We start from the raw sequence: 23,571 nt of genomic DNA, 5'->3' as shown, positions 1-23,571 counted from the left end.
CTGAGTGGTTAAGTTCGCGAGCTCCGCTGCAGCAATCTAGGGTTTCGCCGGTTCGGATCCTGGGCGCGGACATGGCACTGCTCGTCAGGCCATGCTGAGGCGGCATCCCACATGCCACAACTAGAAGGACCCACAACTAAAGAATATATACAACTATGTACCGGGGGGCTTTGGGGAGAAAAAGGAAAAAATAAAATCTTTTTTTTTTTTTTTAAAAAGTGCATTTGTGACGTTATCCAGACAGCTAGGACCGTCTTCTAGAGTGCAGACATCCAGAATTCTCTAGAAAGGTTTGACTTGAGGAGCCTCAAGAGGTCTGGCCCTACTTCTGCTCCCTGTCCTACCAGCCAGTGATGTAATTCCACCACACCCACGTCTCCTGCTTTGGGTTTAGATCTGCCCTCTGCAGTCATCCTTTATTAAAAGGTAAGCACACCTTGAGCAAGGTAACGCAGTAGGCTGCTACCAATCTCACCCAAATTTGTGAATATGACAAAACTGCTCATTTTTGACTATTACTTGAGAGCAGGACATAAAAGGAGTAGGACACTGAATTCAGAATAAAAATGAAGAGATAATTCTGCATCATGGTACCTGGTAGAAGACACTCACAGGTCTCAGAGGACCAGTGGAGGAGGAGAAAGTTTGCGGGTTATCTGGAGACAGAGTTGACATCGTAAGAAAAGGAAAGGATTAGTCAGGGAACAAGGAAGGAAGAGAGATGGAGTCTCTTCGGGCCCTGATTGCAGCACATGACCCCTCCTATTATTATTACTCTCAACCTTGCGATTAGATTGCAAAGAATTTCTGCTCCCTGGGGAAAACCTAAATCAGGTTAATAGGTCCAAGACTTCCACTGAGTCTTCGGCTTAGTTACTTCATCTCAGTATTCCTAGTTCTCTCACTGTGCAACTCCCCCCCCCTCAATATTTACTTGAACTTTTTCTTTTTTCTTTATTTAATGCCATGCTTTTAATGGTGGCACAAGAAAGATGTCATTGGCCATTAGTGTGATTTGTAGGGTAATGTTACAACATCTTGGTTATGGAGACCTGCATCCACTTTTCCCTACCTGCTGCCAACAAGAATTCCACCAGAAAGGTATTAAAAAGCAGTTTGTTTCATTCAACACATAATCAATAAAATGCAAGCATAAAATCACCACACCCCTTGATTTATAGTAAAAGCCTTAAAAAGTAACATGGATATTGTTTTCTAAATATGGCACTTTAAACCTACATTTAATGATCTCTTGCTAAGGTTAAAAGAGTCAAACCCTTGAAATACTTCAAAATCCAAAGGGACCAGTGTAACTCTGTAGAAGGAACAGCCCATTTTTGCTTGTCACACACTCCTGACAAATGAGTAGCTTCCAGGGAAATCACTGGATCTGAAACCCAGAGCAAGGAGCCCCCTCTCCTGCCCCACTCCCCATCTCCAAAGGAGCAAGGAGATGGGAGCGCACCCTCAAATAGCTTGTTAATCAAAGTTCCTCAAACTGTCTAACCAAATGCGGAATTTTCCAGTTTCTTTTCTGACCAGAAAAGGAATGTGAATTTAGATGTCAACTCTAACAATTTGGAGCTCTTAACTTTTTTTCAAAATCACATATAAACAATTCTTCATCCCTCTGGAAAAGGCAAAATAGCCACCCTTAGGGAAAAGGAAAACAGTATTTATAGAAGACAAAATATGATGTGATTTTGTTAGGATTTTCTGCTGGCTCACTCAAAAGGCTACTGCTTTTTGTTCAAGCTGCCACAGCAACTCTATGCTAGTAGGGAGAAAAATTTCCTTGGCTCAGTGATGAGATAATATCAGTATGCAATTTATTAAAGAGCCTGCCATCCATCAGTGGAATTTGGAACAATAATGATGCACTGAAAATAAGTATCCATCCAAGGTTGGCTTTTTTTTTCCCCTCCTCACAAATTCCTTCAGTCCCAATATCTCTTCAGTAAACTGTTAATAGTACTTTGTTCTTTCTCTTTTTGGAAACAAGCCCAGGAGCGAGAAGGCGCCAGCAGCAGCTGTCACAAACCCAATGGTACTTATTGCTCGGTTGGCCTATAAGGAAAGGAGAAATAAAAAACACATCTTATTCTAAAGGTATCTCAGTGTCCTAACCTTTAAGCTTTAGCTTGTTTCTTAAACCAAAGATTCATTTTAACATACAATGGATATATTTAAATTCTGTATGAAGAAATAAATTTATAATTTTTATAATTATGACAAAGATGTAAATACACGTAGGGAAGATTTCTCATATTTATATAGCTTCTGACAGTTTATAAACTCATCATGCCACAATTCCTAATAATCATCATAGTACACCTGGGAGGTAGCATTTTCTGTTTTGCAAAACCTGAGACGTTAAAAGTGATTTGCCTGAGGTCATACCACCAGGATGTATAGACATAGCTTGAGTCTTGAACTGTGTCTTCTCCCCCTATGCAACCTCTACCCGCTAAACACACACTGGTTTGGATGGGTCTATACCAGGAAATGATTCAGGGATGCAATCTGAGCTAAATACCTGTAAGCTCTCATTTGGGAGATACAATTTTTCTATTCTGATAAACAAACTTCAAGAGACGTCAATACTGATGTTAACTATCATGTCAAAAATTAATTTCTCACGTAGACAAACTAAAATAAACCACTCTCAAGCTCAATTGTCCATAAAGGAGTTCAGACATTTATAGCTGTAAGGGTATTAATCATCATCATGATGAGGGATCTATGAATATTCATGGTTTTCATGGCACTCAACTAATACTGCCTCCCATCTGCATGGGTTTCAGTGCAATTTTATGACCCAGAGGTCACATTCAGATGCTTCAGAGTCATCAGGTATTCTGCAAACAACAGTTGTTCGCTGGGATTTAAGAATCGGGCTTTCAAATAGAGCAACACGTTTTTCCCAAATGACTCTGGGGACCAGCCCAAATGCTGAGAATGCCCCCTGTCTAACCCACAGGCCTCCACCACTGAGCCTGCCACTCCCAAATTACTGCCACTCAATGCTACCTCCCTAACTGCAGCTTCCCTGTTGGGAACAAGCAGCAAAGGCTGTGGCCAGGAAGGCAGCACAATGACAGGAGTATTCCCTCCGTTACACCATCCTGCGGTCTACAGGGACAAGGCCTGTAATTGCAACTCCCTATTCTGCCACCATCCCCAGCTGCTGGGGAGAAGAGCACTGGCAAGCAACTGACAATCCTATTTTAGTTTGCAATTCTAATTTTCTTGATTTGTTTGGTTGGTTTTTTATTTTATTTATAATTTTTCATTAGTAGCTCCCTAAGTTATTTTTCCGGGAGAGAGTCAGAATTCACTGCAGCATAGAGCTACCCACACAGAACAGGGGGAGCAAAGAGGGGCAGAATCAGTAATCAGACAGGGATCAAAGATTATCGATCAAGCCCAGCCCCCATAGAATTCCAGGCAGATGCTGAGATCCCAAGAAGGTATGATACAGGGAAGTGTGGCAGGCAATGAGAAATAGGAAAGCACAATTGGTGTCTTTAAACAGAGGTGTCAAATGGCAGCAGGGTACAGCCCTGGGAAAGCAGCAGGATCTGTGGGTAGGGTGGCTCGAGCCAGATGCAGACCCAACTTCCTCAGTATCTTTCAGCCACTAGAAACATAAGATTTGAGAGATCCCATAAACCTGAGATCTGGGGAGGAGACAGGCAACTTGACCCTAAACCAAAATCCCCTGAGATCACACAGGCCAGCTGCAGTTATAATAAAGCCACATCCAGCATGCAGTCTCCCCAATCCCAAACACTTATTTATTTCAAGCTGCATTCTAAATGGCAAAATCCCACATAATTTGGACAATCCCTTGGAGTTATGTGTAATGGGATCTGATCCGCAAGGTTGTAACATCCCAGGATGTTCTTGGTGAACAAGCATGAACAAGAGCTTATGCTTCACGGTTTACTGAGGATTATAGGATCACCAAATCCGACTGCGCACTTCATGCTTTACAGGGCTCTCTGCCTGTGGGCCATAATAAAGGCCTCATTCTGAGGATCTATACATGCCCAACGAAACTATTAGCTGAATCCGGAGCAGCTATGTCCAGATATCAGAGTAGCTGGGCCACAGATGACTGAAGGGTTTATCAAAATGCCTCTTCCCCCGAGATGCTAAGGCTGCAGTACCACGCACTGAAGCACAGCCAGCGGGTGCTGTGTGTCAGCTTGTCCAGGCCTATTCAAGGGTGCTGCCATCTTCCACTAAGACAGACACATTTTAATAACTTGTTTAGACTATCACAGTGACAAATGTTGATTTTTGAAATTTTCAAAAAATACAGAAAAGAGAAGCCCCAGACTGGGAGAAAACATTTGCAAGAGACAAATTTGATAAAGGACTATTACCTGAAAGATGCAAAGAACTCTTAAAACTCAACAATAAGAAAATGAGCAAGCAACCCAATTAAAAAAGGGGCAAAAGCTCTCAAGAGACACATCACCAAATATGCTATGCAGGTGGTAAATAAGCATGTGAAAAGATGCTCAATATCATATGTATTTTGGGAACTGCAAATTCAAATGAGTTACCACTTAGAAAGTACCTCTTAGAAAGGCTAAATTCCCAAATGCCGATGATATCAAATCCTGAAGAGGATGTGGAGCAACAGGAACTCTCACTCATTGTTGGTGAGAATGCAAAATGGTGCAGCCACTCCAGAAGACAACTTGGGGGTTTCTTACAAAACTAAACATACTCTTACATACAATCCAGCAATCATGCACCTTGGTATTTATCCAAAAGAATTGAAAACTTACAACCACACAAAAACCTGCACACAAATGTTTCTAGTAGCTTTATTCACAACTGCCAAAATTTGGAAGCAACCAAGATGTCCCTCAGTAAGTGAATGTACATCTGGACAATGGAGTATTGTTCAGTGATAAGAAGAAATGAGCTACAAACCAGGACAAAATATGGAAAAATTTTAAATGCATAAGGCTTAGACTAATTTTGACTACACAACATTCTGGAAAAGGTAAAACTATGGAGACAGTAAAGTAAGTGGTTGCTGGAGGTCTAGCAGGAATGAGAGATGAACAGGCAGAGCATAAAGGATTTTTAGGCCAGGAACTATTCTGTATGATACTGTAATGATAAACACCTGTCATTATGCATTTGTCAAAACCTATAGAATGTACAACACAGAGAGTGAGCCCTAAGGTTAACTATTTTAGGGGAGTAAAAACTTTTCCTTTACGCATCTTAGGTTCTCAACTAAGCCTCTGTAATAAAAGATGGATTAACAAGAGAAAAACAGAAGTTTATTAAAATGTACATCTCATATATACATGGGAGAAACTCAGGGAAGAGCAACTCAAAGACGTGGCTTAGAATTCAGGCTTATACAGTATCTTCAACAAAGAACAATAAATTTGTAGAGAAATGATAGGACAATGGAAAGTGGTTTTAGGCTCATGGGCAGAAATTGTGGGAAGGTAAACAAACAGGAAACTAAGAGTAGACAGAGGCTAGTTAGTAAAATTAGATCCCTCTGGTGCCCTCTCCAGGCTGATAAGTGTCTTACCTTAACCCCAGGTTGTCCCCAATGATTAACTTTTGCCCTTCCTGCTAGAGAGGGGAGGAGGGACACCTCTGAAACTCTATGTCCTGCTTTTAGGCAAATAGGGGAAGGGCAGGGAGCTTTTCTTGTACCTGCGCCTCCTCAATTGTCTTTAGCTCAAAATAATCCTTATGCCACAGTGACATATTTTGGGGGTGGCACATTCTGGTTTCCTTCACTATCGACTTTGATAATGATGTGTCAGTGTTGGTTCACCTTTTGTAACAATTATACCACACTGGTGTGGGATGTTGATGCCTGTGTATGTGTGTGTGGTTGGGGGTGGGGCGAGGTGTTATGGGGGAACTCTATATACTTTCAGCTCAATTTTGCTGCAAACTTAAAACAGCTCGAAAAAACCAAATTTCTTTTAAGAAAGATTTTTTAAAAAGGCATGAGGACGAAAAAGAAAGATAGGGCCACAATCCTTCCACCTTTCTCTTTTATGTATTTACAGATTTATTTAATTGGGGGAAGTATATAGCCCTTCCCAAGAACATTGTTCTAAGCTCAGGAGCCCTAAGCCTTAAGGGGACACAAAAAACTAATCTAATACTAGCTATTATTAATATTAATACTATTAATTATCAATAATAATAAAAGTAACCCCAGTGTTGTAGTTTCTGTTAGATCAACAGAGATTTTATTGAAGATCTATAAAAATCCTAAAATACTGCAATTAAAAATGGTATCCATCTAAGGCACGCTGTGAAGGGGGATGGATAATATATAACACAATATGCTAGGATACTTCAAATATCTCCTATAATCTTCAAAACAACTTCAGTTTATAGATTAGGAAACTGATAAACAACGTGCCCAAGGTCAGTCATCTAATAAGTGGTGAGGATGGGGTTCTAACTCGGGTCAGCAGAATTTCAAAGCTTAGGTGAGTTCCTAAGGCTGGGCACCATCTTCTTCAGAACCTTCTAGAGAACAGTTCTACTAGTTGTTGAAGAATAATTAACTTTTCGTGGGTCTCGATTCTGGGTCAGAAAGGTGAAAAGATGATGGATTGCAAGTAAGAGTCAAAGCAAGAAGATGGTTCTAACTCCTTTGTATGGAGCCACATTTTTTAAAAAATTGCTGATTGAGTGCAGTGGACAACTTTAACATTAACAAGGGAGAAGGAAAGAATCTATTTCCTAGTTATACCACTAGTTTTCAACGCAAAAGTGAGCGGGAATTTGTACCTATCTCCTCTGTGTTCTGGCTCAGAAGCGATTTATTGTTACATGTGAACAGAGCATTCATTACTTTAATATATCTCCTAAAAAAAATAAATTTCCAGTTGAATTATTTCCTAATGAAAACAAAATTATGTTCCATCTCCCACTTTCCCAAGCTTTTGTGAGAAGAACTGTAACCTCATTCCTTAGAATAGACGATTATATAACTTTTCCACTATTTCAGGATACTGGAAGGCTTTATAGATTTATTCTGTTAGATCACTTTAATAAATCTTTAGATTAAAACATCAATGATGGAATTGCATTGGTGGGACGACAGAAAAACAGCACTTGAATCAAGCGTGCTTTTAGTTAGGAATCTGCCATACTACAAAATAGTGGTGGTAAATGACAAAAGTGCAAGCGACTTTAAAAACAGTCAATTAATCCACTAAAAATCATCCAAAATTTCAACAAATCAAAGGATCTACTTAAAAGCTCAAAATTTCTTGACACTGTCATTGCAAGGAGACAGAAACTGTTTACAAACACGCCAAGCTATGTCATCAGCTGGCCTCTTTCAGCCAATGGAAAAGAATTTCAGAATTACCATCTACGTTTTTGGCAAACGAACTTCCACTCAAAAAAAGTCAACATTCTTTTCAGTATATGAGGTTACCGATTTGAGACTGCTATACGGTTGGGGTAGTGGGAAAAAATGGAAGGACAGAGGGCAATAAGACTGACAGAAAGCTATGGTCTTGAGTCTGCTTCAGTGCCTTATAGCCCCAAATTGATGATATCCATGTTCTAGTCTCAGTTTGATCATTAATTGGCTGCATGACCTTGGACAACTCAATTCCCTCTTTGTCCTTCAGTGTTCTCATGTCTTCTCATTGTTTTCATTTTTTTGAGGCCTGGGAACCTTATGATAGTCGGTAGTTATCATTTGCCCAACGTAAGAAGCATATATCTCTTAAAGAAGACTCACCTGCTCTGAAACTCCTTCTCCATAGCGAAGCAAAGTCACAAAATGCTCACAGTTGTTGACAAATATGTCATACTCCACCTCCTGGCCAATAACAAACTCTGACCGTTGTATGACTTCTTCCACAGGGAGAGGGGGGTATGTTTCATCATATTTATTGTTTATTCTATACGTGTCATTTCCCGCAACATCCTTCAAGAGCTGCATCTTCACCAGGGCCTTTCTGCTGAATACAGACTTGGCGCTTGTAAATGCTGCAGGAATGCCATCTTCTATAAGGAGAATTCTGGTTAGCAAGATAGATTGACCTGGCCCAGTGAACTCCAATGCCATCTGAAGACTTTGGAAGTGCAGGGAGGACTAAACCCAGCTGTGCCCCTAACTTACCATCAACCAGCAACCACTTCATCCTACCAGCCTCAAGCTCTCATTCTGTAATTTATCAATAACACTTAATACTGTATGAGTGAGAATACAAGAAAACTTTCTGAAAATTTACATCTACTCATAGAATAAATTGGGTGAGAAAACTCTATCCATTCTTGAGGAATAAGTTCTCTATCAATCGGTATGATTACTACAGATCTTGATATGTTTCTAACATACTATAGATAAGATCTTTGCTCACTTTTTCTATAAAGTAGGCTCCTTTTCAGCATCTGAACCCTTCCAAACTAATACCGTTGGGTCGTAGCAATAGTGCATTATGATCAGTAGGCTCGTCCTAGCATCTAAATTGCACCTTACCCCCACCTCCACTTTTCTACATTTATTCTTTCAACTAGGCTTCAATTTGGGTCCAATCTGAAACCTGCATGGTATCCTAGTCCTCTGAGGTGTCAGCTAGTGTCAGGCTGGGGCCAAACTTTTGTCTTGCCAGTTCCTTTGGCCAAAGAACTAAGTTTTGAACCTGAACCTAATATAGTGGACACTGTCTGCTAGATGTGGCCCATGCTGTGCCCTACCCTCCTGTTACAATGCCCCAAGCCCCACCACTCCACCTTACTGCCTCTATTGATAAGCATTTGCCCAGACTGCCAGGAACCTTTGTTTCTGGCCTACCACTGTCAGTATCTGAGGCTGGACAGATGAGTCCTCAGTGTTCGGTCTAACACCAGGACCAGGTCCTTCTCCATATGCCCAAGACTGCTATGCTTGGCCATGGTTCAAGAAAATCATGGGAGGAAGGGCCTCTATATAACCAGTGGTTAGACACTTTCCCTTTTAGTAATGACTAAAAGTAAACTTTCTTTTCCACTCTTCTTTTTTTCTATCTTCCAAGCTTCTTTGCACTGGAGCAGCATTTCCAGTTAATATCTAACACATTGAAAGTTTTTACACATTACAAGCTCTTAGAGCACATATATCGTAGTTAGAACTATCAAACTTTGTTGGGGGCTGGTCTGATCAAATCAATTTACAGATGAGGAAATTGAAGCTCGGAGAGTAAAGTGGCTTGTAAAATATCACCTTAGTAGTTAACCACAGCAACAGGAATGGAGTTTCAGCCTGCAGGATCAGAGCTCAGAGTTTGAACCACATTAATATGGAGCTTAAGACATGAAAATAACAAACAGCATCAAAATCTCATATTATTTTCCAGATGTGAAGACTGCAGAGATAATGTAGAGGATTACTTAGTGTTAATCACTAGATTCTGCAGAGACTAACGGTTCTGTATCATATTTGCCATTTCCAACATTCTAGAACAAGAGGCAAATATCTTAAAATGTCGCAAAAACTGCTTTGTCAAAAATTCTCAGAAGTTCCCAAGATAGTAAGACTTAGGCCTGTAAACATTTCTCTTTTAAGTTATCTCAAGGAAATAATAACAGGCTATTTGTTATTTACGTACATTTATCCCTAATAAATAAATTAATTTGTGTTCATTTCTAAATATTTAAAAAATATAGCATAAACATGTAAATATAAATCACCTATTATCCCACCACCCAGAAATAACTACTATTATTATTTTGATGTACTTCTATGTCTTTTATTAACATATGTGTATAGATGTGTGCATGTGTGTGCATTCATTTATGTATATATTATTTCTTTGCAAACTAACATATTGCATATTGAATTTCTACAAGCAAATATTTATATTTATTTTCAAATAAATATTACTTCAAGATTATCTCTCATGTAATTAAACATATCCAGAAATATGATCTTATTTTTTGAGGAAGACTGGCCCTGAGCTAACATCTGTGCCATGTTCCTCTATTTTATATGTTGGATGCCTGCCAAAGCATGGCTTGATAAGCAGTGTGTAGGTCTGTGCCTGGGATCCAAACTGGCGAGCCTTGGGCCACCGAAGCAGAGGGCATGAACTTAACCACTATGCCACCAGGCCGGCCCCTAGAAATATGATTTTTAATGGCTGTTACTGTGGCTTTTGTTTTTATCTATCACTCCATCCCACCACTGCCTCCTTTTTTCTGCAAAAGACCCTGTCTACGCCAATCACAGTATCCCATTCCCCTGGACACAGAGATGGTCCAGCAACGGGCAGGGGACCCCCAGTGGACCAATTAGTGTTGTTCTCCATGATTTTTCTAACTATAGTGGACACGGATTAGCTCTCTCTCCTGTTGGGTCACACAACTGTAAGAACGAGAGCATAAGGACGCTGATGGTCATCAGTTTAGCTTCTTAGAGAGTCATAGCCTACGAGAATGGAGACACTGAGAGAAAAAGTATGCAGATGTGAGACAGAGTCTTGATAGTGTTCCAACCCCTCATCCAGGCACCCCTGAGGCCAGCATCATCTCTCCCCTTTCTGCAGTTTCCCTCAGTATAGGAATGAATTTGCCTTTTTGCTTAAGCTAATTTGAGTTTGATTTCTGTTACTTGCAACCAAAAAATTCTCTCAAACACAGATACCTAATATTCTGTGGTTAAATCATAATTTATTTATTTATTCCCCTATTGAACATTAAGCCATTGTCTATTTTTTAAACCATTACAAATGAGATAAAAGTGAATACCCTTATACAAAAATGTTAGTCTACATCTCTCTCAAATTTCCCAAGAATAGACTCATAGAAGTACAGTTACAGGGCCAGAGCATATGAATTCTTTTAAGACTCTTAACATATGTGTACCGTTAAATTGTTTTTGTGAATGATTTTATCAACTTATATTTCTGTCAACAATATCCTTGTGTTCACTTCATTATACCCTTATCAACACTGATTGTTATCATTTTTTTAACCTTTGCTAATGTGATAGGCATAAAATCTGTCGTTTTATTTTACAATTCATAGACGACTCAAAAGTTGAGGCCTGTAAAGATGAGTATTGGCTTTTGCTTTTCTTCTCCAAACTGTTCCCAATTCTTTACCCACTTGTTTGTTGGGATTTGGGTGTTTGCTGTCCCCTCGGCCTGAGAAAAATCTGTCTCCAAATATCATCTCCCTGGTTTCCTCACCTCTTTGAAGTCGTTCTTCAAATGTTACCTTCTTAGGAGATTTTTCTGACCACCTCATTTAAAACTGCAGAACCCTCAGCACTTCCTATCCTGTTTCTCTGGTTTATTTTTTCCATATCACTTGTCTCTCTTCTAATGCTGCTTTCTGTATTTTATCCATGATCTCTCTCGCCACTGGAATATAAGCTCTATCATTCAGGAAGACGTTTATGTACCCCCAGCACCAAGAATAACATTTGAGGGGCGGGCCCCGTGGCCAAGTGATTGAGTTTGTGCCCTCCACTTCGGCAGCCCGGGGTTTCGCAGGTTCGGATCCTGGGTGCAGACATGGCACTGCTCGTCGGGCCATGCTGAGGTGGGTCCCACATACCACAACCAGAGGCACTCACAACCAGAATGTACAATTACGTACTGGGTGGCTTTGGAGATAAGAAGAAGAAAAAAAAAGAACATTGGCAAGAGATGTCAGCTCAGGTGCCAATCTTTAAAAAAAAAAAACAAAACAGCATTTGGCACATACTGGGTAATTAAAAAATAGATATTTAATGAATTGAAATAATCTATTTGTGTGATATATAAAGACATCGAATCTTGTCATGTTCGTGGTGAATATTTTCCCCAGCTATTTACTTTTTAATTGTGATTTTTTTTAATCCAGAGGTTTTAAATTTTAGTGTTAATTGCTCTTTATGATTTCTTTAATGCCACTTTGGTCTTAGAATGTCCTTCCTTAAACCTAGATCAGGTAGATTTACCTACTGTCTGAATTTTATTTCTATCTTGTTTTGTTTTATGATTTCATTTTATAACAAGAAAACTAAAGAGGTCCCAGGAGCCAGTGGAACAAACCTTACCTATAGGTGCCATGTTGATAACATAACCGTCACCCAAGTACAGCGCCCAGTGCTGATAGCCAGGACGAAACACTTCAATCAAGTCCCCTGGCTGGGGGTTGCCAGGGTACTTCAAACTAAAGCAATCATTGAACGCCATCTGCAACGACAGACACACAGAAGATCTAGCTGATACAACTTGGTAAAAGAAAATCAGTTTAAGACTTCCGTAGAAGCGTAGGGATACAGAATTTATTGGGATTGCCTTCCTTATTAAAGACTTACACTCACACCACTGTCCTTTACTTTGAAGGATTCCGACACTGAATTGTGTGTACACAAGTAGACAAACGGAGAAGGAATTTGTCTGCTATTGCATAATTTCCTACAGCAATTCTTCTCATCCTGATCAACTCCACTGCCCCTTTATTAAGATCAGCATTTTATAATTCTCCCTTTAAATTCAGAAATTCATGGATAATATAATTTACCTCTACATAAAATTTCAAAAATATTCATATGAGTCCTATTTGGAATGGAAAGGGGAGGTAAATTTATAATAATATCCGTTTTACTATGTAAATGCTCAGTCCATGACTACACAAAAAGATTTAATAGAGCGTGTATATGCTGTACTCACTTAGCATGAAAAAGTCAGGATCCAGAAGCAGAAGATAAGAAGGCGTTCAGCCTTGCATATGCAGCATAGTAAAATCAAAGAGCAGAAATATGGGTGGACACCAATACTGTGTACAAAAAATAATCTGTAATGAAAAATTTACTGTCTTATTTAATTTAAGCAGAGGTAAGTTGCGGGCTCAGATGAGCATCCAGCCAGATATTCAGGCATACTACAGGATACGAGGTGTTTCTTCCTCGTACCAAACTGTGCTTTGCAGGTCTGAGCACTCTGGTCTTCACCCACGAATTATCTGTAAAAGCCCTTTGTCACTGTGACAACCACAAACACCCCTACAGATTTCCACCACTCCCGTACTGCCCACTTACTGTCTAAATCCTCATTTATTGATTCCAGAAACAATGCAAAGTGGTCAATGTAGAAGGGAGACAACTTGGAAGGTTGGGGAGTTCATCATATTGATGAATATGTCTGAAAATTCTAAGTTTGGTCAGTTTTTTTTTTTCCTTTTAAATCAATACTTTTTAGAAAGAACGTACAAGTCTCTGACAGTTGATTTTTATGGAAGGTTACATTTTCTATGTATGGCACGGAAGTAGAATGACTCAGTGAGAGGGAGTTATGCACATTCATTGATAATCAAAAGGGGATTTAGTGCTATGTCTATGTTGAATCTCTAATTGGCAACAGCGCGTTCCTCATCATCTCTCCCTCTATTATAGCTATGTACTCTCATTTACAAAATAAATCCAAGTGCCAGAAAGGGGAACTTCCAAATCATCTAAATTATAATTATAATAGCACGGGCTAAGGACTTGGGAATACAGACTATCATTTTTCTGGCACTCGAAAAGTCTTTTTTACAACAATTAATATAGGGAGGGTGTTTTTCCAAGTATGAGTATGCCATCTGTTGAAAACTTCAATCATCACACTGTCACAGAAACGTGGCCAAATGTAAGTTGTCCATCTGTTGAAAAAGAACTATTAAAACAACTTTACGGAAACATCAAGTCTAACCACCCTCTCAAATATGTTTGCATCTTATTAATACGGCAGTTCACAATTTGGCACATGGGTACTAAAAGGAAAAATAGATAATCTATGACGATATAAACACACTTCTCGTGAACAGCAGTCAGCAAGCGTACACAGCTGCCTACTAGAATCCAGAGACGCAGCCAAGCTTACAATAATAACCATCATTTAAACAGAGAGCACTTTGTGGGGCAACACATTTTTTTTGCAAATTCACTATCTCAATTAACCCTATTCAATTTTTTAAAAACCTACAGCTATTTGAGTTTATGGTGTTATCATCTTATTTTAGATAAAAAGCTACAGTAGCAAATGCCAACTTCTGGAAGATACTCACCGAAGTGCTTATCAAATAAACAGGGGAAAAGAACTGGCCCAGGTGTTAAAGATGTGAGCTCTTGTCTCAGGTCTTCCGCTTGTTAACGTGCTAGTTCTGTCACTTTGGGCAAGTCCATTCAAACTGCCCGAGTCTCAGTTTGCTCATTTTGAAGGCAGGCATAAGAGTATAGAGCTAACTGGTTTTTCTCAAAAAGCTGTTACAAGCAATATTTCATGAACTGGGTGAAAGCTGTTGCAAACGCTTCGTGAACTGGCAAAAGCTACCCAGGCGGATGGCGAGAGGGAGGTAGCCATTTGTAAAGGTTGAGATACTGGTTCATGGCTCATGAGTGATTTTAGTTCCTTATCCTCTCTTTCCACCATGACAATGCTGCAGAATGGATGATTCCACTGAAAATTGTAATATATTTAACACATCTTCAATTCTGACAGATAGTTCATAAACTGCTTTGCGAATTGTGAGTTAATTGATTTCATGAAGCCTGTCATATTTAGAAAGAAGGATGACAGGACAACAAGGGAACATTTCACATGAGTAACCTCTCCAGAAACTAAGGCAGGAGACTGAAGGCTAATATGTAAGGGGAAAAGTGAGTTCTGACACCAAACACTTGGAATTACAGCAATTTACTGCGGAACGGTACTTCAGGTGTTATCCAATCCACTGCTCTCCGAACATGTTTTTAGCAGCAGGGCCGTCTATCAAACTAAGCATCAGACGGACCCACAAGAATATGAAATATAAAAAGCAGCCCTGCCCTGGATGAAGTCAGGGAGAGGCATGAGAGCCCCATTTGCTCCTCACTGTTGCTGCCACTGAGGCTCCCTGGGACCCCAGAACATCTAGGAACGGAGCTTGGCGTTTAAATAGCACCCATGCAGTCCTAGCACAACATCCTCACTCTTAAGATAGAGGAAAGAGAACCAGGCAGGTGATCTGACGTGCCTAAGGTCATAGGCTAATTTAAGGGCTTTCAACAAATGGTGCTGGAGCGATTGGACATTCATTGCCAAAAAAGAACCTTGGCCTAAGTCTCACACTTTATACGAAAAATAATTCAAAGTGGATAATGGACTTAAATGTAAAATGCAAAACCATAAAACACAGGGAAAAACACAGAGGAGAAAATCCTCAGGATCTAGGCTAGAGGAAGAATTCTTAGACTGGATACCAAAAACATTATCCATAGAAGGAAAAGCTGACAAATTGATGTCCTCAAAATTAAAACCTTTGGCACTGCAAAAAGATCCTGTTAAAAGGACAAAAAAATCAAGCTACAGAGTGGGAGAAAACATTTGCAAACCACATATCTGAGAAAAGACTAGTATCAAGAACATATAAAGAACTCTCAAAACTCCACAGTAAAAAAAGCAAAGAATACAATTAGAACATGAGCAACAGACACACTTCACCAAAGAAGAGACACAGATGTCAAGTGAGCCATGGCAAACATCGTTAGCCATGTGGGAAAGGCAGATTACAACTGTGATGAGATATGCTACACCCTATCACAATAGCTAAAATAAAAAATAGTGACAACAGAAAACACTGGCAAGGATGCAGGGTAATTGGACCACTCATTGTTGGTGAGAATATAAAATGGTACAGTCACTCTGGAAGCAGTCTGTCAATTTCTTTGAAAACTTAACTTGTGACTAACATATGATCCAGGAATTGTACTCCTAAGCATTTATCCCAGAGATTTAAGAAAAGGAAGACTTACATTCAGCCAAAGCAATCTTGAGAAAGAAGAACAAAGGTATCATGCTGCCAGATTTCAAACTATACTACAAACCTATAGTAATCGAAACAGCATGGTAATGGCACAAAAACAGACACAGAGATGAATGGAACAAGAGAGCCCAGAAATAAATCCACGCTTACATTGTCAATTAATATACAACAAAAGAGGCAATAATATATAACGAGGAAAAGACAATCTCTTCAATAAATGGTGTTGGGAAAACTAGACAGCTACATGCAAAAGAATGAAACTAGAACACTTTCTTACATCATATACAAAAATAAACTCAAAATGGATTAAAAACTTAAGCGTAAGACCTGAAACCATAAAACTCCTAGAAGAAAACAAAGGCAGCAAGCTCTTTGACATCCATCTTAGAAGTAGTTTTTCGATCTGTTTCCTCAGGCAAAGGCAATAAAAGCAAAAATAAATGGGACTACATCAAACTAAAAAGCTTTTGCACAGCAAAGGGAACCATCAACAAAATGAAAAGGCAATCTATTGAATGAGAGAAGATTTTTGCAAACCATACAACTCAATATCAAAAAAACACAACAGCCGATTAAAAATGGGCAGTGGACCTGAACAGACATTTTTCCAAAGAAGACATACAGATGGCCAACAGACACATTAAAAGATGCTCAATATCACTAGTTATCAGGGAATCCCAAATCGAAACCACAATGAGACATCACCTCACACCTGTCAGAATGGCTACTATCAAAAAGACAACAAATAAGTGTTGGTGAGGATGTGGAGAAAAGGGAACCCTGGTATACTGGTGGGAATGTAAATTGGTGCAGCCATTATGGAAAACAGTATGGAGGTTCCTCAAAAAATTATAAATGGAACTACCCTACAATCCAGTAATTCCACTTCTCAGTATTTATGCAAAGAAACTGACAATGCTAATTTGAAAAGATATATGCACCCCTATGTTCATTACAGCATTATTTATAATAGACAAGACATGGAAGCAACCTAAATGTCCATCGATTGATGAATGGATAAAGAAGATGTGGTGTATATATGTATATATATATATATATATATATATATATAGTTTTCCTAGCACATATATATACATATATATGTATACACACACAATGGAATATTATTCAGCTATGAAAGATAATGAAATCTTGCCATTTGTGATTAACATGGATGGACTTAGAGTGTATTACGCTAAGTAAAATAAGTCAGACAGAAAAAGAGAAATACCATATGATTTCACTTATATGTGGAATCTAAAAAATAAAATAAATGAACAAACAAAACAAAACAGAAATAAACTCATAGATACTAACAACCAATTGGCACTCACCAGACAGGAGGGATGGGTGAAACAGGTAAAAGGGATTAAGAGGTACAAACTTCCAGTCATAAAATAAAAAAGTCATGGGGATGTAATGTACAGCATAGGGAATTTTGTCAATAACATTATAATAACTTTGTATGGTGACATGGTTACCAGACTTGTCGCGGTGATCATTTTGTAATGTATATAAATGTCAAATCACTGTGTTGTACACTTGAAACTAACATAATACTGTATGTCAACTATTCTTCAATTAAAAAACAAGTTGCTCAGCATGGTCAAGAAATGGATCCTAAGATATATAATAATTTTTAATTGATAAATGTAATTAAAACATATAACTTTAGTAAAGGAAGTTTTATTTAATAAAATAGTGCTCCTGAATTTGACAAAAAGACACATTCACACAAAAACCTGTACACGAATGTTCAGAGCAGCTTATTCATAACAGCGCCAAACAGGAAACAAGCCAGGTGACCTTCAGCAGGTGAACAGTTAAAGCATGGTACAGCCATGCCATGAAATCTTACTAAAGAATAAATGGAGCAAACGATTGTCGATACATCCAACACCTGGATGCATCTTCAAAGAATTATGCTGGAAAGAAAAAAGCCAATGCCAAAAGGTTACATACTGTATGATTCTATTTATACAACATTTCAAAATGATTGGTCCTGGGGTTAAGAGGTGGTGAGAGGGAAGTGGATGCGGCAACAAGAGGGAGACTAGTGGTGAAGGAAATGTTCTGCATCAAGATCATGTCAGGAGGCCAACCCTGGGGCTGAGTGGTTAAATTTACATGCACTGCTTTGGCGGCCCGGGATTTTGCTGGTTCAGATTCTGGGTGCAGACATGGCACTGCTCATCAAGCCATGCAGAGGCGGCATCCCACATAGCACAATCAGAGGCACGCATAACTAGAATATACAACTTTGTACTGGGGGGCTTTGGGGAGAAGAAGAAGAAGAAAAAAAAACAAGATTGGCAACAGACGTTAGCTCAGGTGCCAATCTTTAAAAAAAAAAAAAAAGATTATGTCAATGCCAATATCCCAGTTGTGATATTGTACTCTAGTTTTGCAAGATGTTACCTTTGGGGGGAACTGGGTAAAGGGTACAAGGGCTCTCTCTGTCTTATTTCTTACAAGTGCATGTGAATATACAACTATCTCAAAATAAAAACTTTAATTAAACAAAGAGAAACCAATGTAATTTTTCTACAGAGCACGGAAGAGGACCAATATGTGGAAGTTACGCTGAAGCAGTTTTTACCTGTATGTGGGATAATTTTTCTCTCACTGAAGGTGATCCAGCAATGGATGGAGCACCTTGTGCAGACAGCAGTCTCTGCCACAGGGAAGGTTTAAACACAGTCAGGGGGACAAAAATAACATCTCCCTGGTGTGAGGGAGTTAGGGTAAGGAGGCTGTCCAAGGTCCCTGCAACTTTAAAGTTATCTTTCTATTTCCCAAAAGCCATGCTAGGTGTAATCCTCAATCAATACCAAAAAGCAGACATCATTATTTCCCCCATTTTAAAGATGAGGCACCCGACATTCACAGCAGGTCAGGAACTCACCCAAAGTCACATGGCCGGAAAGGGCAGAACCCACACGTGGACTCAGATTGGTCTACTTCCAAGGTCAGCTCCTAACTCTGCCTGCTCCTCCCCATGTACACACTTCTGCCTCCCTCGCTGACATTTCTGCAGCCATCCTCACACGTTGTGAGACTAGCTAACGACTAGGAGCTGACGATTAGGATCACCAGTTTATACAGGAGGAAACTGAGACTCAGAGGAGTTAAATGTCAGACCTAAAGCCACGCAGGTGGTAAGTGACAGAACTAGACCTCAATTCCAGGTCTGCCTTCTTGCTCCAGATGCCATGTTCCCTCTTTATATCACTGATTAACATCACTAACCAAAGGAAATGCTACTAAACATCATTTCGCCTTTTTCCTCTTCTCAAACACCCATCAGACAGAGATGCTACAAAAGCATACAGAATATATATTTTGTATAACAGAAAGTTTTTAAACATTCATATCCAAAACCAGTGAGTAATGGGAAGTAGAGCCTTGCTGGGAACCTCTGTTCTTCTCTCATAGGGGAGATGCCAAGGTGGGGTTAGAAAAATCTAGAAGGTGCCCAGATTCAGACCGCAGGCAAATGGCTATACCCTGTCGATTTGGGGAATTTGATTTACAAGGACCACATCTACTCATTTCATTCAGGCACACATATTAATATACTGCTTCATAAATATAAGATAACAAAACCAATTAAAGATACATTTATAAAGTTCTCTACTGCAATCTGTTGTGTGTCATCTTTAAGGTAAAAATACTTCATTTTAACAGTTCACCTACACAAAATTGTTTCACTAGTTTATAATAAACAGTAGCATGAAGGTAAGTCTGTAATCTTTGTGCAAGAAATTTCCCGTTCCAACTGCCAGAACAGGCTATCCTGTTTGTAGGCTCCATTATGGTCCCTGGGAATGCATCAAGAGAAATAACTGCCCCCTCACAGATAGGGACATGCTGATTAACTGCCACTCCTGACCATGAGGCCACTTGTGTTACAGGAATACTAAGAGTGTTGTTTCGCAAACTGCTCCAAGAATGCTATTGGAAGTCTGAAACACCATCACAGGCCATCAATAGTCCAGCAGTCTCCCAATTCGATTTGGACCATTTCCCACCCCAGCTGTATTTTTCATCTGCAGTCCTGCTGTTCTGAGAGGGCTCCATGAACCCCTGTGCTCCTAGATTGGCTAATCCACAGACACTCAGAGTTGCAAGGATCCTCCGGGCCAAGACTATCACTCGACAGCTGAGGGTTCCACCTCCCAGCCAAATGAACCAGCCTCAGCCACTGTACCGTCATTCTCTGCTTGGAGACCACCCTGAGGCTCCGCCGTACTCACTCCTCACCCTGCCCCCTCTGTAATCTTGGGCTCTTTATTCACCGCTACATTCTAGGCAAACCAAACTACTCACTATTCCTCAAACTCTCCTGGAGTTTTGTTGCTAACACTGAACTTCCTACCTGGAATGCACGGCCCAGTTCCAAATGCCCCCAGATGGCCCACTCTTAAAGATCCAGGCCAGATGCCACCTCCTCCCCAAGGTCTTCCTCCAGTCAGCCAGAAATGGCATCTCCTTGGGAGTTTCCACTGCATGTTGGATCTAAGGCCCAGCGCATTTCTACTCCTGCGTCAGTTACTGGTGTCTGGGGAATTTTTTCCTCTGCTCGAGATGGTTCTTGTTTGTCTCTACACCCTCAGTTTGTAGCGGAGTGTCTGGCACAAAAAACCTGCCCAGAAAATGTTTAAGGAATGAGGAGCCAAAGCCCAGGGAGGACGCGGTGGACGAGTTTTCCTAGCACATAAATCGTATTAACAGTCCTGAAGGCCAAAGTAATATCACCATCTGTATTTCCAAAATCTAATATTTTATAATAATAATCACTTGTAGTATTGTTCATATACGCTTCAGGGAGGATGGTAGGTTTAAAACGCCTTGGTAAGCAAGAACAGGTTTCTAGTCCGGTTCTGCCACTTAATAGCTGTGTGACTTGGGGAAGGAGTCCCTCATTCTCTGAGGACTCAGTTTCCCTATTCGTAAAAAGGAGGGGTTGGGGTTAGATTAGACGCTCTCTACTGATCCTTGGAGCTTTCCGACAGTTGGTTCAAACAAGGCTGTCTGGGAGCCTGAAGTCCTCCCTCCCTATCCCCCGCACACCTCACTCTTAAGCCCGGGTCGTCCTCCCCCACCGGCGGCAGCTGCGGGGCTCCTGGGGTCGCCCTCCTGTTAGCAGCCGCGGGCCGATTCCATCTGCTCCGGGGGAAGGTCAGGGCGGCAGCCACCGACACCGCTCAGAGCCGCCTGCAGCGCTAACGCCAGCCCACCGCGCGGGGACGCCCTGGACCCCGCCGCCGCCGCGCACGCTCGCGGCCCCCGCCCCCCGCCACGGCCGGGGACGGGTCCTCCCGCCCGTACACCGCCACCCCATCCCCGCACACACGCCGCACCCTCCTCACCCGAGGGGCCCCGACGCTACCCCTGCCCTTCGCGCGCACAGAGACACCCACCCTCCCAGCGGCTGAAGCGCAGCCCCAGCGCAGCAACTAACCAATCGCAGCCCTCCTGGCCGCTGGGACGCTCCTGCGTCAAACTTTCCTGGTACCAAGGGCTGTGCTAGGTGCTGCGATTATACGGTTAACTCGTCCTGTTGAGCCCAGAAATGTTCGTGTACGGTCATGAATACACACTATTCCCACTGGAAGTACGCCCCCTCCTAGCTCTACACAAATTCTTTTAAGGCGGCGGAACGGATGCTGGTCCCCGCGCCACAGGAAAGCATCTCAGTCTTTGTCTCTGCGAACGTGGGAGGAAGGAGTGGCCTTAAAAAACCTCCTTGCTTCCAACCACACACAAGCCTACACAATATGTGCTTGTGAGCCTGATTCATCGCCCAGGGCTGTGAGGACACATGTGGACCCCGCATCCCATAGGACCCCTCCCTGTCACGCACCTCCAGGCTAAGATCAACTTCGGTGGGAAGAGGGGAGGAAGGAGCTAGGAGAAAGGGACGGTGCGCCAGCCCTTGGACCCCCCAGCTATCAGTTTCCGCCTGTGGGAAATTTACCTGGCTGCAGATGGGGCCTTCATTAAAGTCAAGATTCTCTCAGGCAGCCTATTGCCCTCCCCACCTCCCCTGCCCTGCACCCCCAAAGACGGTCTAGTTCCAGACAGACTGGCAGAGCAAGTTCCTTATTCAGCGTGCCTTGGGAGCATGTGACAGAGCGGGGCCTAACTGCCTCTGTTTCAGGCCAGGTAGGCCAGCAGAGGCCTCCAGGAACACAGCCATGTGAGTTTAAAAATAAAACTGGGCATGAGGAGTATCCTTTTTCTCATTTCTAAATACGGAAGGCCGGGAATACTAACCAGCTAAGGAAGGAAGGCCTGGCGGACTGCTCCGTGAACTTTTTGGGGCTCTGCACAGGACTTCTTTTCAAACAAGTCATAACCTAGATTTTAACTCTGATGTAAATGGAATCTCAGCTAAAAGGTTTTTTTCCCCCCTACTGATTCAAAGGCCGAAATAGCTCACTAATTTTGTGTGTTTTGTCACAACGGGATAAGAACTACCTAAAGATGTGACTACCTTTATATAAGGATCAGGTTCTGTTACGTAGGTTAAAGCTGACTCTGAGCGCCATGAAACTGAGGGTCTGGCTTTGGCACCTTTGGAAACGCAGAGAATGGAGAAAGACATTGACAGCGTGCAAAATGTAGATATAATTATTGGCAAAGTGGAAACTAGAATGCTTGAGAGGCTGTAGCTTTGGTTTTCTGTGAGCTAATATTTTTCTTACATGTTCCCTATCTAATACATTTTTTAGAATTATAAACTGAATCAGATATGCCTTTCAGTACCCTTTTAATGTCTCAAAGAGAAAGCCGGAAACAGGTATTTGCTTTATGTTCCCCAACTATTTCAATTGAGTTATCACGGGAGGAAGTGGTTCGTGATTTTATACAAGAGAGTTATTGTGAGCATTTATAAAGCCGTCCTGCTTATGAGCTAAATTTATTATGTTTGCCAGGTTAATCTGTTTTCTCTAATCGGACACTTAATCATCCAGTCTCCCCTGCATTATGGATTCATGACTGTGAACTGAGGAGGGCTGCTCAGTCAGGGCAAGATGATAAATGATCTTTTCATTTTGAGGGGTCTTTGTGATTAAATGCATCATAATAGAATTAAAATGAAATAAATCTTGTAATTTTACTTCTAGATCCCTGCCAGGTAGAGATAAAATGCATTCGGTTAAGAGTAAACTCAATTTGATGCCCGAATGGAATTTGTAGGAGAAACAGAGAAAGCTCTGGAGTTCAGGAAGGCTCTGAGTTCTCCATTCATTTCTACACATTGGAGGGAGAGTTAATCACTTGGTGGGACTCTGTGGATGAGCGGCTCAGAATTAAAATTTCCATTTAGAAAGAATGTGGAATTAGCCTTGGGCAGTAAGAGCCAAAGTCTGTCTGAATCTAGGGTTGTAATCCTGGGCTCTCCAGAGCTGCACGTGGGATGCCATGGGAGCAGATGTTGGATTACAACGGAAGAACTGGTTCTCACGATTTTGGCTATTATACTAAGGGAAGCACCAGGTGATTGGCACTGTCAGTTGCTGCCCAGTTGGTTTGAAAGGCTTGAAAGATATTGAAATGACCATAATGGAGATGATTTAATTGTGCTTGTAAAATGAATAAAGTCCACGTACCAGGAAAAGCCCTGCAAGGTAACAAGAGTCATCATTTGCCTTTTTAACACATGGAGACTAAAACTGATTGGCTTGGGTGATGTTAGGGGGAGTCCTCAAAACAACCCTATGTTTTTGTGCATATTTTATTTATTTATTTGGTGAGAAAGAGTTGCCCTGAGCTAAC

The 23,571-nt window shown here is 41.0% G+C and overlaps 1 protein-coding gene across 7 annotated transcripts; it reads right to left on the bottom strand.

Moving 5' to 3' along the window:
* Positions 1-1,807: 1,807 nt before the first annotated feature.
* Positions 1,808-21,936, bottom strand: PLAAT1 (phospholipase A and acyltransferase 1). Of its 7 annotated transcripts, none has more exons than XM_005601889.4 (4): positions 21,767-21,936; positions 12,056-12,194; positions 7,769-8,037; positions 1,808-2,067 (listed from the first exon to the last, which is right to left on the bottom strand). In XM_005601889.4, exons 2-4 carry the CDS (start codon positions 12,192-12,194, stop codon positions 1,966-1,968), a joined length of 510 nt encoding a protein of 169 aa, XP_005601946.1. In that variant the 5' UTR covers positions 21,767-21,936; the 3' UTR covers positions 1,808-1,965. The 7 variants fall into 7 exon arrangements, with proteins under 7 accessions (XP_005601946.1, XP_023479279.1, XP_070098801.1 ...); XM_023623511.2 differs by having other exon boundaries at positions 7,769-8,034; positions 21,767-21,906; XM_070242700.1 differs by lacking the exon at positions 21,767-21,936 and adding an exon at positions 21,251-21,399.
* Positions 21,937-23,571: the final 1,635 nt, after the last annotated feature.

Source organism: Equus caballus, chromosome 19 (assembly GCF_041296265.1).
Source record: "Equus caballus isolate H_3958 breed thoroughbred chromosome 19, TB-T2T, whole genome shotgun sequence".
In the NCBI taxonomy this organism is placed as follows: domain Eukaryota; kingdom Metazoa; phylum Chordata; class Mammalia; order Perissodactyla; family Equidae; genus Equus; species Equus caballus.
The sequence above is the reverse complement of the archived record's forward strand: the minus strand, read 5'-3'. Positions and strand labels throughout refer to the sequence as shown.